The sequence below is a fragment of the Lissotriton helveticus genome, chromosome 9 (genome assembly GCF_964261635.1).
Source record: "Lissotriton helveticus chromosome 9, aLisHel1.1, whole genome shotgun sequence".
Classification (NCBI taxonomy): domain Eukaryota; kingdom Metazoa; phylum Chordata; class Amphibia; order Caudata; family Salamandridae; genus Lissotriton; species Lissotriton helveticus.
The window spans coordinates 738,487,974-738,502,753 of NC_136070.1; the positions used below are offsets into that span (position 1 = coordinate 738,487,974).

General features: G+C 48.9%; 1 protein-coding gene across 1 annotated transcript in view; it reads left to right on the plus strand.

Moving 5' to 3' along the window:
- Nucleotides 1-14,780, plus strand: part of LOC144783270 (uncharacterized) — a 1,224,061-nt gene that overhangs the window by 264,280 nt on the left and 945,001 nt on the right. Inside the window, exon 4 of the mRNA XM_078662335.1 lies at nucleotides 11,163-11,317. Coding sequence (XP_078518461.1) covers nucleotides 11,163-11,317 — 155 coding nt within the window. The remainder of the gene's footprint in view (nucleotides 1-11,162; nucleotides 11,318-14,780) is intronic.

Below are 14,780 nucleotides of genomic sequence, written 5' to 3' on the forward strand. Positions count from 1 at the left end.
CGCTAGTTTGCTGTTGATCGGCACTCAGACGTTCGGCCAGTTCAGGATGCGTCACTGCAATGATACGGTGCATGAGAGGGGTCATGGAGCGTCGGGCCAGACGGGGCGTCCTTGGAATCAGGCCCAGTGTTACTTCCGCTACATTCTTGCTCAGCCTGGAAATGTCGTCCCAGCGTTTGTGGCAGTGTGTATGTCGTCTGTTGCACACCCCCAATGCCCGTACTTCCCGTGCTATGCTCCTCCACAGGTCCTTGCGAAGGTGCAGCTTGACCTACCATGATGGGAGACAAAAGGGTTTAAGTCAGTGGACAGGTGGCCTGTCACACACATAGGGGCAAGACGTAACTGTCAGCAGCCATGCACAATCAGGAACATATGTCTAGCCCACACTACACAGCTAAGATAGAAATAGGCCAGATTATTTGGCCCCCTCATGCACACCAACATGTCCCACACTGCACATAGAACCCGTCCTGGTGCGCCGTAGAGGCGTCCATAGTTGCGGAGTACACCGTCCACGAGGACATCAAGCTCCGCGGCGGTGAAGGGTCGAGACCGGATCTCTTTGCCTCTCGACATGGCAAGATCACGGAGTATGGCAATAGTGCAGCAGTCGGTGGTCAGCTCAGCAGCAGCAGCAGGTCGAGGTGATGGTCACAGGCAGCAGTCGGTGGTCAGCTCAGCAGCAGCAGCAGGTCGAGGTGATGGTACCCAGGCAGCAGTCGGTGGTCAGCTCAGCAGCAGCAGCAGGTCGAGGTGATGGTCACAGGCAGCAGTCGGTGGTCAGCTCAGCAGCAGCAGCAGCAGGTCGAGGTGATGGTCACAGGCAGCAGTCGGTGGTCAGCTCAGCAGCAGCAGCAGGTCGAGGTGAACAGGCAGCACTGGTCCCCAGGGTAGGAAGTGTCATTTTGGCCAACACACATATATAGGGCCCTCAGCACGTGTCAGTGGCATACGTCGCCAGCAATTGGTCAGCCCTGGAAGCGTGATCGTGAAATGGGCCAATTACTGGCCCTGTTGTTGCGGTGCACAGCTTCCGCTACTTGCGATTGGCCATATGCGGCCATAGGGGGTCATGAACTGGCATGTCCATTGAGTACATCTACAGGGTGTATAGGCCTGCACCTCCCCCGCTGAGTACGTGCACCGCCATGGAGGCGCCAGTGATAGAACATTGTTGCAACTGAAGCATCCGTGCCTGAGGCTTGCACGTGCGGTTGCCGATGTGTGCCCGTGATGGTCCCTGCACATGCAGCCAATGGGAAGAGGGACGCTGGCCGCGTATGGCCTTTGGGAAGTAGCGGAAGTTGAGCACCGCCATGGCGGCGCCAATTATGTTATCTTGTCAGACGCTGCACCGTGATGTGTTGTGTGCAGTTGCGTCATGAGGGATGTGAGCGTGATAGGGAAAGGTCATATGTCATACAATATAGCATGTGTGTCCATACAATGCCCATCGGTCGGCACACAATGGGCAACAGATGTGCATTTGTACGTGTTGACGTCGGGTGTGACCCTACAGACGTTCTTACATCTTCACAACTACACAGTACATCACGGCTGTGTGGCCAAATTATGCATCTGTTGTCTGTGTCTTGTTCTGGCAAGGTGACTACAGTGGTGGTGGTACACATGCATTCCGTGTATGTGTTTTGTACGTTGTGTCACCATGCATGTAATTACCGTATGTACATCATTATTGGTGTTGGCATTTGTGCTTGATGACATGGCGTGTGTATAATTATCGTTTGTGTGCATGCAGTTGCATGTGTGTCTGTGATGTGGCTACTAATCATTAGGGTGAAGACTGAAGTTTTGTCAGTAAGGTTCACATGTGATGGAGTTGTACACGTATGCGTCGTTTGTAAGTTGACCTAAGTTACATCTCTCTCCCACACAGGAGGGCTCCAAATGTGCATCGGCCATACACTGTGCTGGAGGATATGGTTGACGAGGAGGTGATTCGGAAATTCCGGCTGGATCGACGTCGGTTGCTGGAGCTTGTGGCTCAATTGTCTCCTCATCTGCAGCCACGTAGGACGTATCCTGGGTCGATTACACCCACTGCAAAGGTCATGGCGGTACTACATTTCTTTGCTACTGGCACATTTCAGTACACAGTTGGACATGCCGGGGGGATGTCACAGGCCATGTTCAGCACGGTTCTTCGGGATGTCTTAACAGCTATGATGCTGTACAAGAATGACTACATACATTTCCCACGGCCGGAAGAGTTGCCAGCTGTCAAAGCTGATTTCTATGCACTGGGCCACATACCTCAAATTGTGGGCTCAATTGATGGCACACACATCGCAATCATTCCACCACGGGCACGGGAACAAGTGTTCAGGAATCGCAAACACTTCCATTCGCTGAATGTGCAGGTGGTGTGCCTGGCAAACAACATCATCTCACATGTGTGTGCAAGATTTCCTGGATCCGCACATGACGCCCACATCATGCGGAGCAGCAATGTCCCACGACTCATGGCTAATCTGCGACCCGGTCAAGCGTGGCTTGTTGGTGAGTGTGCAGTGGGGACTCTTGTGATCTCTATGTTGCATGTGGTACCCACCATAACTTGTTGTGATGTTTGTCTCTGTCATCCCCCTACATAGGCGACTCGGCTTACCCAAACCGGCCCTGGCTCCTCAGTCCCCTACGTAATCCTAGAACAGCGGGTGAAATGCGGTACAATGAAGCACATGGAAGGACACGGAGAGTCATCGAACGTACCTTTGGACTGCTAAAGTCTCGGTTTCGGTGCCTCGATAAGACCGGAGGGGCCCTGACTTACTCACCAGGAAAAGTATGCAGGATCGTGATTGCCTGCTGCATGCTCCACAACCTGGCAGTACGCAATGACATTGAACTGCTGTTGGACCCTGAAGACGAAGGAGTTCCTCTGCCTCCCATCCCACCCATGTCGACTGATGAGGATAGTGGTGAGGAGGAAGGTGTGGACCAGAGGCGCCAGCTCATAGATCGCTACTTCCCTTGAATGTGAGTAACTACCTCTAGTGGCGGTTGACAATGCCTCATGTATGTTTGCTGGTGTTGTGTGGATGTGGGGTTAATCAGCTGGGTGTTGTTTGTGATGGTTGCATATGTGTGTCTTCATGTCTTTGGACATACAAGTCTCCATGATGTGTGTGCTCTCATCCCATGCTTTTGTGATGGTTGTCGTTTGTGTAATGTTGCTGTGCATTGTGTTGTGATGTGTGTGAATCTGTTTCCTGACGTGTGTTTGCTGTCTCTGATTTTCTCTAGGTCACTCCCGCAGCGCCATGATCATGTACGACTATGATCCCTGAACCTGTTTACGTCTGTTTCTGAAGGCAATCATGTGAATAAACATGGAGGCAAAACATCATTGTGTGAGTAAGTGCTATTTATTTACAGGTTGTGCTTCTGTGCTGGTGAATATTTACAAGTAAGTGGGGTGGAGGGAGTTGGAGTTGAAGGTAATGGCAGATGAAATGTCCATGCTGACACCACATTGGGGGGTGTCAGGGTAGTCCAGCAGACCAGTGGGAATGATTGTCTGTGGGACAGGATACTTAGCTGGGTGAATGTCTGGCACAGGCAGTGACATTGTCATGGTCGTCCCCTCTTGGAGCGTGTGGATGGCGCTTCAACACTGCTCTCAGCCACTTCCTGCCTCGGCCGGCCCCTCCGTCTCTGAGGTGGAACAGAGTCAGCTGGGAGGGCAGGTTGTTGATGGGCCACATCCGTCGCCAGGGGCACAGGTGGTGGTGGCGGCGGTGGAGGCGGAGGTGACGGTGGCGGGGGAGGCGGAGGTGGCGGTGGAGGCGGAGGTGACGGTGGCGGTGGCGCTACGACACTTGGTGGAGGGGGGGGGGGTTGTTCCGGCCAACCCATTCCCTCCACATCGTTGCCTGCTGGCCCATGATCTGCAACATCTGGCCAAGGATGCCACAGATTTCGCGCTGGATGTTGGTGTTGCCCACTGAGTCCTGGTGTGCACGATCAGCGTTTGCCTGGGACCGGTCGTATGACGCCTGGCACCTGGCAAGGGCTTGTAGGGACTGTGCCACTGGCTGGGGTAGCTGTCCTTCCTCTGCACGGCGGTGTGTGGCTCGCCTGATTGGCTGATGTCCCGTTGCCTGTGTTTGTGGCCCACTCACCCTGCTTGTGTGTGAGGCCGATGGACCAGCGTTGTGCGCTGGGTTATGCTGGGTGGCACCGGCAGGAGTCGTGGTGCTGGTGGTACTGGTGGTACTGGTGGTACTGGTGGTACTGGTGGTACTGGTGGTGGTGGGGACTGTGCAGATCACAGAGACAGGTGTCGCGGGAGTCACACATGCGATGTTGGTCGGTCCCGGGAGTCCCTGTGAGCCAGATGGCCCTGGCTGCGTGCTTGGTCCCGCTCCATCCTCCGCAACGGAGCTGCCTGTGTCCTCGTCACCAGAGAGTCCTGTAGGTGTGGGAGGCGAGGCTGGCGGCCGGGTACTGGTTTCCCCAGTCAGTTGACGATCACCTGAGGGACAAGATGGAGCTGGTCAGTGATGTGGACATTACATGGTTATATAGATTTTTAGACATTTCTGTTTCCTGTCGCACACACCCCACCCTCCACCACCACCACCACCACCACCCTCCCCGTGAACATGGGGCCTGTTGGGAGTTGTAGTTTGGGCCTCTCACACACCCCACCCTCCACCAACACCACCACCACCACCCTCCCCTTGAACATGGGGGCCTGTTGGGAGTTGTAGTTTGGGCCTCTCACACACCCCACCCTCCACCAACACCACCACCACCACCCTCCCCGTGAACATGGGGGCCTGTTGGGAGTTGTAGTTTGGGCCTCTCACACACCCCACCCTCCACCAACACCACCACCACCACCCTCCCCGTGAACATGGGGGCCTGTTGGGAGTTGTAGTTTGGGCCTCTCACACACCCCACCCTCCACCACCACCACCACCCTCCCCGTGAACATGGGGGCCTGTTGGGAGTTGTAGTTTGGGCCTCTCACACACCCCACCCTCCACCAACACCACCACCACCACCCTCCCCGTGAACATGGGGGCCTGTTGGGAGTTGTAGTTTGGGCCTCTCACACACCCCACCCTCCACCAACACCACCACCACCACCCTCCCCGTGAACATGGGGGCCTGTTGGGAGTTGTAGTTTGGGCCTCTCACACACCCCACCCTCCACCACCACCACCACCCTCCCCGTGAACATGGGGGCCTGTTGGGAGTTGTAGTTTGGGCCTCTCACACACCCCACCCTCCACCACCACCACCACCACCACCCTCCCCGTGATCATGGGGGCCTGTTGGGAGTTGTAGTTTGGGCCTCTCACACACCCCACCCTCCACCACCACCACCACCACCCTCCCCGTGAACATGGGGGCCTGTTGGGAGTTGTAGTTTGGGCCTCTCACACACCCCACCCTCCACCAACACCACCACCACCACCCTCCCTGTGAACATGGGGGCCTGTTGGGAGTTGTAGTTTGGGCCTCTCACACACCCCACCCTCCACCCTCCACCAACACCACCACCACCACCCTCCCCGTGAACATGGGGGCCTGTTGGGAGTTGTAGTTTGGGCCTCTCACACACCCCACCCTCCACCACCACCACCACCACCCTCCCCATGAACATGGGGGCCTGTTGGGAGCCATGGACATGTTAGTGAGTTGGTGTCCAACGTGCATGGGTTGGGGCGTAGGAGATGTTTCTTCTCAGTTGTGTGAGCCTGACCATGTCGTGCTGATCGTGGTGCTTGGTTTGTACTCACCAGTCTCTTCTCCTTCGTCAAGTCCATCTAGGCTCTCTGGGTGTAGTATCACCAGCACCTTCTCCTCCCAATCGGTGTAGGGTATGGGCTCCGGGGGTGTGCCACCGCCAGTATGATTGGCTCTGGCAAAGTTTTTAGCTCGGATGCCCTTGACCCTGGTCTTCAGGTCATGCCACCGCCTCTGAATGTCATGCTTCGTCCTCGGCACAGTCCCCGACGCATTCACCCGAGTGACGATCCTGTCCCACATGTGGTTCTTTTGCGCCACGGACGTCTGCTGGACTTGGGCCCCGAAGATGTGGGGCTCAACACGGATTATTTCATCTACCATTACCCTCAACTCTGTCTCCGTGAATTTAGGTTTTTTTTTGGGTGCCATGGTGTGTGGTGCTCAGTGTGTGAGTTGAGTGAGTTGGGGGGTGCAGGTGTGTGGTGTGTGATGTGTAGGATTTGTGTGGTGGGTGTTTGTGTGGTGGGTGTGGTAGGGTGGTGGTTGTGTGTCTTCTATGTGAGTTTGCAGTACCTCGAATTGGGCCTCTTACTAGCAGCAATGCTGTGATGCAAAGGATTGTGGTAGCGTGTGGGTGTCATTTTATAGTCGTGTCTCAATGGTTGTTGGCAGTCAGGTGGTAGGTGGGCGTGTTGACTAGTGTGCATTATTGGATAATTGGGACGTGTCATGGCGGCTTGTGCTTGATGTTGGTGTGTGGGGGGGGGGCGTTGACAATGTTCGTATGTTTGCTTTGGACTTGCGGTAGACTTTCTAACATTTGTTTGCCGCTAGGGATGTTGTGCGTGTTGGCCTTCCGCAGTGATGCTGTGGTTATCGTAGCATTCTTTCCGCCGCGGACGTGGATGGCTGTGAGTTCCGTGGTACGGGCGGATTTATCCTAATTGCGGCCACGGAGTATTCACAGGTATGGCGCTACATGTGTTATTTTCCGCGGTCATTTCCGTCCGCGGCAGTGGTTGTTCATTGGACTCCGTCCGCCGCGGACGGAGTTGGATGTGTTCCGTCCACCGCGGACGGTGTTGGTTATGATCCGTCCGCCGCGGTCGGAGTTTCGTGACATGATTATCCTAATGCCAACCGCGGAATCTCCGCGGCGCTGCCGGGAGTAAAATTTCCCCCACCATGGCGGACAGTACCCATTTCCGTCCGCCATCCTAATCGACCCCTTAATGTGACTTTTTTCATTTTATCTGTTGTATTACATATTTGTTTATTGGTTTAGATAATCATGTGACCATAAATGTATATTTTGGTTGTTCGTGTAGTAATTTTGAAAAATTACATATGCAGTCTAGTTTATTTTTTGGGCTACCTTGATACTTTTAGGTGTATTGCGGTACATATGATGCCCAAAGTGAATGAAAGCCAAACATTGTTGTTAAAAATGAAGTTATGATTTTTTTTCCTAGTGGCCTGTTCTCATGTCAGGAGTGCATAAGGAAGATGTTTTTTGTTTAGCCTGTTGTGGGCAGTTTTATTTTGTGAGCCAGAGAGCATGTAAAGAAAACGTATTTTGATTAAGATGTATCCTATTTGTTATGTATTTGTTTATTGTTCTCCATTAGCATGCGACCATAAATGGGTCTTTCAGTTGTTCATGTAGAGCACTTGTAGTGAGGATACAGGATCAACTGCAGACATTGCTATGTTAGCATAAGTGAGGTATATGCTTAAATGCCATTTTGCTGCTTTTGCCGCTTTTGCACACAACACTATATGGCTCTCGTAAATAACCTGCTTGTACTCTTTCACATAAGAACTGTCTGTTTTTCACAAATCTAGGCGCGCTCTGTGCCCTCAGTCTGCACTGCTCATCCAAGGTCGAATAACAATGTATGCTGTTAATTCATGTTGATCAGTCCCGCGCACATTAGACATAACTGAAAACGCAGCTGCTCAAACTCGGGTGCTTTTAATATTGCATTGTATGCATGAGGAGGCACTTGGATACAACCTTCCCAACATCGAGGAGCTGTGCTAGTACTGGGATGTGATTCATTCCATCTGATCTTGGAGGTATGGGGTCCCTTTCAAAGCCTAGAGGTCTTCTTCTATTATGAATTAAAACTAGCTCCAAGCACGGCAACGGTGGTAACAGCGCTATAATCCTGTTTCCACTGTCATTTATAATATGATTTCCCCTTTTCTTATGCATCTTTTTGTTAGTATTGGCGAAAGTACTGCATCTTAAATAGACATTTTAAACTATACTGTGTCTCTGATTACTCATGTTGTGGACTGGTATGAGAGTTATAACGAAAGAGTGTTCTTGATTCCCACTATTGCTGAGAGTTTAATAAGTCGCATGTTCTAGGTTGTCTAATGATTGGTAGCTTCGCTGCAGTACGGAGAACGAATGAGACACTAATGCTAGTCGGATCGGGGTTCTAGGCACTGAGGTGCATTTTTTGGTACACCACAATACACAGAGGTCCTGGTTTCCTGTGCATTGTTCTGTGCATGAGCAGAATCCCTGCAACAAACTGAAACTTTACATTTGCAGCCTAGTTTTCTGTTTTTGGCTTCTTTGCCCCTTTTAGTAGTATTGTGTTATATATGAAACAACAGATATCACTGAGCGTATTTGCCGTATAACTTACCAACCACTAAACCAATTTGGTTCCCACATAAAAAGGATCATCTGCACACTATATTCTACATTCCTTTCAATTTTTGTTCAAATCCATACTGCTGTTTTTTTTTGCTGCTATACAGCGCAAAAGTCTAAGTAACATGTATTGGGGTCAAAAACTGTTTTGGGACCCCTCTTTTAACTTCGCACCCCCTTGACAAAACTCTATAAAACTTTCCATCATCTGCCAATGTACAATGCAGATTAGTTCAAGAAAGGTTTTTGGAGATTTCTCAAACAGCTGCAAGTTATTAAGGGACAAAAAACGAAGAAATCCATTACTCTGCCAACCCTAACTATAATTACAGAGTACCCACCGCCACTCTGTAATTTTATTTTTTTATTTATTTTTTGCATTTGTAATGCGCACAGATACCCACAAAGGGTTTCCCGGCGCCATGGCTAAAAGAACAAGGCACAGAAAGCAACTGTTGACAACACATTGACCGCTATTTGTTTAAACAGTTATTTATTAAACAGCCAGGTTTTAACTTGTTTCTTAAAACTGGCATAGTTCTCCTCTTTACGCAGGGCTAAAGGAAGGGAATTCCAAAGAACTGGTCCCAGGCGGGAAAAAGATTTACCTCCCATTCGGGCCAGTTTGAATCTGGGTACTGTGAAGGTTGCTCCATTTAAAGAGCGAAGATTGCGTACAGGTACATGAGGCTTAACCAGTTTCTGCAGATACCGTGGTGCGGTTCCCGCTCTAATCTTGAACATGTAGGTCAAGGCCTTAAACCGGACCCGGTTCTCAACTTTCAACCAGTGAAGGTCTCTAAGGTGACTCGAGATCCTTGCTGTCCTAGGGATCTTACACAACAGCCTGGCTGCGGAGTTCTGGACAAGCTGCAACCGCCTGGTTACAGCTAAGTTGGAGCCCAGATATAGAATGTTACCGTAGTCAAGCCTAGATGTTATTAGCGCATTGACTACGGTCTTCTGGGTATCCACAGGCAGCATCCAGATAATCTTCCGCAGCCATTTAATAATCGTGAAACAAATGCCAGCCACTTTATTAGCCTGTTGTTTCATCGATAAAGAATCATCGATGCACACCCCTAAATTTCTAACCTGGGTAGATGGACTGGGAAAAGCTCCCAGGGATGGCGGCCAGTGCCTCTCCTGCCACAGATCACGATTTTTTCCCAGGAGAAGAATCTCCGTCTTCTCCCCGTTGAGCTTCAGCTGGTTAGTTGACATCCAGCTGAAGACCTCCTGAAGACCAAGTTTCAGAGCTGAAGGGGATGAAGACTCTGCGTTGGTGAGGGAAAAAATAATCTGTGAGTCATCCGCATAGGTCATGAGTTCAAGACCTACTCGCTCTGCTAAATCAGCGAGGGGGCGGAGATAAAGATTGAAAAATAGCGGGCTTAGAATTGAGCCCTGAGGCACGCCATGGGATGACGGAAAAATATCCGACTGGGCATGTGAGGACGAGATCTGAAACGTCCGGTTGCTCAGATAAGATCTAATCCAGTCCAATGCGGCCCCTCCGACACCATCCCCACTCAGCCTGGCAAGCAGTCTGTTGTGCGAGATGGTGTCGAAAGCCGCGCTCAAATCGAGCAGGACGAGAGCAACCGTTTGCCCGTCGTCCAAAAGTCCCCTGATCTTCTCCGTGACTCCCAGGAGGGCAGATTCGGTGGAATGGCCTGCCCTGAAGCCCGACTGGGAATAGTGGAGCAAGTTGTTATTCTCCGTGTACAATGAGAGCACGCCATGGATATGTTTCTCTAAAATTTTTGAGAAAGCAGGCAACAGAGATATCGGGCGATAGTTTGCAAGAACCTCTGGGTCGGCAGATGGCTTCTTCAGCAAAGGGCTGACCATAGCGTGCTTCCACGATGACGGAACAGTTGCCAGACGGATGGAAGCATTAAGTGTCTCGGCAATAGTTCCTAAGGCACCGTCATCCATAATTATGATATATTCACTAGAAAACACAAAGGTTAAAGTCATAGCTAGGTATGGTAATATAATCAAACTTTGCACTAAAGACAACCTTGGAAAATCACAAAAAAAACAAAGGTTATAGCGATGCTATAGTTAGGTGAAATTGTCAGTTAAAAACGTCTGTTTTAAATTTGCAAAATCACTGACATTCACACTTTATAGTTATTTTAAGTATCTGCAACTCTTACCCTAAATTAATTAACACACACCCCAGCCATGCACAGTGTTGTCATCAATAATGTCATTTGAGATGTTGCAGCCATGTTACCATCGATATCATAGAACACTGTTTTTTTTACCTGTGGTCCGAGGAACCCTGAGGGTCTGCGTAGGCTACTCAGGGGTGGGGGGGGGGGGCGGAGCTCACGGAGTCGAATTCTGCTGAGTTGGCATTAAAACTCCGTGAAATTCTGCAAAGTTCTGCGTGCTGCGGAATGCCAGTTGCTGACCAGCCCTAATTCTAATAAACTATTGTGTGCTACTAAAATGTCATATACAGCTCTTAGGAGTGGTAGAAAATCGATGTGAAGCACCATAAAAACACATTGCAAATGTTATAATGTAGCAGACGTGATAACAGAAAGGAAGCAGATTTTGAGATGTCATTTCTTTGCCCAGATTGCCCCAAGAATGCATGAGAAATTAATTAAATCATTCCCATTTTACCATCATCCGAACCGAGTGCAATACCAAAGATATTAACAGTTGAGGAATTATTTAAACGGGTGCTTTATTTAAAATGTAAAACTTTGTTTCTCATGACCATTCTCTCTTTGTTGTGATTCAGGTGCGGTCGGCGGACAATCTTGCTGTGGTGCTTTATACAGGTTTTTGTCATGGGAGTCGGGGTAGCTTTGTCCCCCAATTTCATCGCATACTGTGTCTTTCGCTTCCTGACTGGCATGGGGCTTACAGGCTTCATCATCAACACCATGAGTCTGGGTGAGTGGCCAAGCTCATGATTTCTCTGGAGAGTACTATGGATGTATGTTTTCTTGCAACGTAATATGTATATTGTTGTTAGCAATTTTTTAATATTGTTTTTCTTTGGGTTTTTTTCAAAAGCATAGGCATTGTAGCGCTGCAGCTTAGAATCAGCACAACAAATAAATTTAGCCAAAAATGAGAAAATACCTAAACTAATAATGGCTAGTGTCTTAACATAGAAAGCAACAAAATACAGAATAAACATAATAAGATACAAATGCAGAGAAAGGCCTGCCTAGAGTTCTGGAATGTTCCTATGTAAAGTGGAACGTGGAACTGGGGAGTGGAATGTATGTTATGAAGACCCGGGAGTTGGAGAGCTAAAAGCTGGAGCGTAAAGCTGGAGGTACGTTTATGAAGGCCTTGCGCCGCCGGTGCGTCACTTTATTTGACGCAACGGCGGCGCAAACAATACGCCCTATTTACAACATGACGCATCTAGGAGATGCGTCACGTTGTAAAGCCCTGCGCCATCAGGAGGCGTTCCGGCGCAGGGTGGGCGTTCCGGGGCAGGTGCGCCTCGCAAAAGTGGCTGAGTGAAATCTATAAGATTTCACTCAGTCACTTTCAGGACAATGCTGCGTCAAAAGCCTGCGCGTGCTTGAAGCAGGCGTAGGTCTTGACGCAGAATTGTGGAAATGGGGCACCCCCGAGCCTTGCTGGAGCTGCGTCGCGCTTGCGACGCAGCTCCAGCAATGCGCCACCGTTTTTGCCCCATGGTGCGCCGCATTGTAAATGCGGCGCACCATGGGTGGCGGAGCAGCGGCGCAGGATGACTGGCGCATCCCTGGGGATGCGCCAGTCATCATAAATCTGCCCCTTAATGCAGAGTAAATCTACAATTGTATCACACTTTGGCTTCTTGGATCTTTACGTAACTGGTGACGAGCTGAACCCTGACCTTCTATGTGAAGTCTGTACAGGGGACAGGCGTGGGAGTACCTCAACCCCTGGACGAGAATAATTTGAAACTATTGTATCTCTACCTCGTGAAAACTGTAAATGTTTGAATTGAACAAGCGTTGGATGAAGTCTGCTAGATTGTCGCAGATAGAGGAGCGCGTACAGTTTATTAGTTATATTAAATGCCTTGAATTTTGGGCTGATCCGCTGTGTGCTGCATGCTGTTATATGCCCTTCCAACCATAGACTATCGAGTGATTAATACGAAGTTTGCTGCATGCTGTGCTCACAATCATTGAATATCGAGTGATTGGTGCAAAGTGAAAGGTGTGGCAAGGACTTTACTTTGGCTGTCATTGGTTCAATGATAGTTGAAAGGATTTTATAATGTTGGAAAGTCTGCAGTTTTGATTTTGTGAAACTGGCTTTCTGTACTTTGTTTGCATTGGAACCGGCAGAGCATCTATGGTTGATTACAATTAGCAGTTCATAAAGAAATACATTGGACAGGCGCGTTGAAAACAAATGTGCTTGCCACATGTCATCTAATCATGTCATGGGAAAACAGATACACTTCACGTGCATTTTAAAAACAAATACCTTGCAGCGTGTACATTTTTAAAGTTAAGTGTGCCGCATGTCTGGAGCCCAACACACCACCTCGGAGTCAAATTTAAAAAAAAAAAAAGCTTTATTCGGTCATTTAAAAAAAAAAACCAATCATAAAAGCACACATAATACATCAGTAATACAAAACATTAGTGGAGTTAAAATCATACACTCAAAGGAAGGGATGGGCGGCGAGATATGCTGAGGCTGTGAATATACTGAAAGCACTACATTGAAGTTAAAAAGCCATACTTTTCCTAGCGGACACAGATTTTAGAATAAAAATCGCTGTGAAAAAGCACACATCCGGTTCGTCAAGTGCAAATAAAAGTCTCATAGCAGTTTTAACGGTGGACACAAAATATTTTTTTTAAAGCGGTTTAAGGTAGGCAATACGGAGATGCAAATACAAAGGACAAAGTAACAAAAAGTGTTCGGTGCTCTGCTTAGAAAACCCATCACAGGGGCAGAGTGTTGACGTATGCTTTTTTATCAGGGGGAAGGCCACCAGATTATGGACAATACCTAATCGTAATCTGGTGAGAACGTACTGGTGGGATTGCTTGGTAACCACATTTAGATACTTGGAATAACCGGAACTTGCCTGATTATTAAAATGATAAAATTGATGTGTTACATACAGGCAAGTAGCATCCCTACGTAACTTGGCTTTGACCCCCAGGTAAACATGTTTAAGCTCCTTTTTGGAGATATCAGTGGCACTACCGGGGTCCAGAAAAACATTCAAGTCGAATACGTCCCTAAATGTTGTTATGACGTCATTAAGCCATGGGATCAAATTATATTTCTCCAGGCGGAGGCAGTCTTGAATGATTCTTCTGGTAAAGCCAGTTTCCTCCTTGGCCCAGATAGATCTCCAGGCCATTAGGGGTCTTAGACCTATGAGATCAGTCAAGAATTCCAACCCTACCTCTTGGTGAACCAGCCCGGTAGAGGCAGAGGTTGGAAGACAAAGAAGTCTCTTTAGAAAGTTGTTTTCCTGCACTTGTAGATCTCCTTGACCACAGTGTCCCCAAACACCTGAACCATAAAGTGCCACTGAGGCACATCTGAGACGATAGATATGCAACATGTCCCATATCCGTCGACTTCCCAATTTAGAAGCAAATTTAAAAACACCGAATATGCCTCTACCCATCTTAGCCTTGACATTAAGCATTTCCTGTGCCCACGTGCCCTTACTGTTAAAAGTGATGCCCAAATAGCAGAATTTATCTACCACTTGTTTTTTTTGCTCCTCGAACTGGAATGATCTCAGTTTCCTAACCTTCTTCCCGCAAGCCATAATAAAGGTTTTGGAGTTATTAATTTTTAATTTCCTTCCCTCGATGAATTAAAAAAATGTGTCCATTAATCTCTGCAGACCGACTGGTGTTCCTGATAATAGGACTGTGTCGTCTGCATATAGCAGTACGGGAATCGATTGACCCTCAACAGTTGGTGCATCGGCGATGACTGATCTAAGCTCGGAATCCATGGCATTATTAAAGAGGGAAAAAAGTAAAGGGGCAAGGACACAACCTTGCCTAATACCTGAATCGACCTTGATGTTATTGGTACATTCCCCCGCTTGGCCAAATCGGATCTGGGCCGATAGGTTATTATATAATCCAGCCAAGAAATAGATAATTGCAGCTGGTGCGCCCATATCTAATAGCGTGGTCCACAGTAATCCGTGGTCCACCAAATCAAACGCGCTGGAGAGATCCGCGAAGCAGAGGAATAACGTGCCCTGCTTGGCCCGTGTGTATTTACCTATGATAAGGTCTAGGTTAACACACTGCTCGATAGTACCAAGGCCCTTACGAAACCCGAATTGGGAATCTGCAAGGATGCCATTAACCTCAGCCCACTCCTCCAGTCGCAACAAAAGCACCCTGATCAT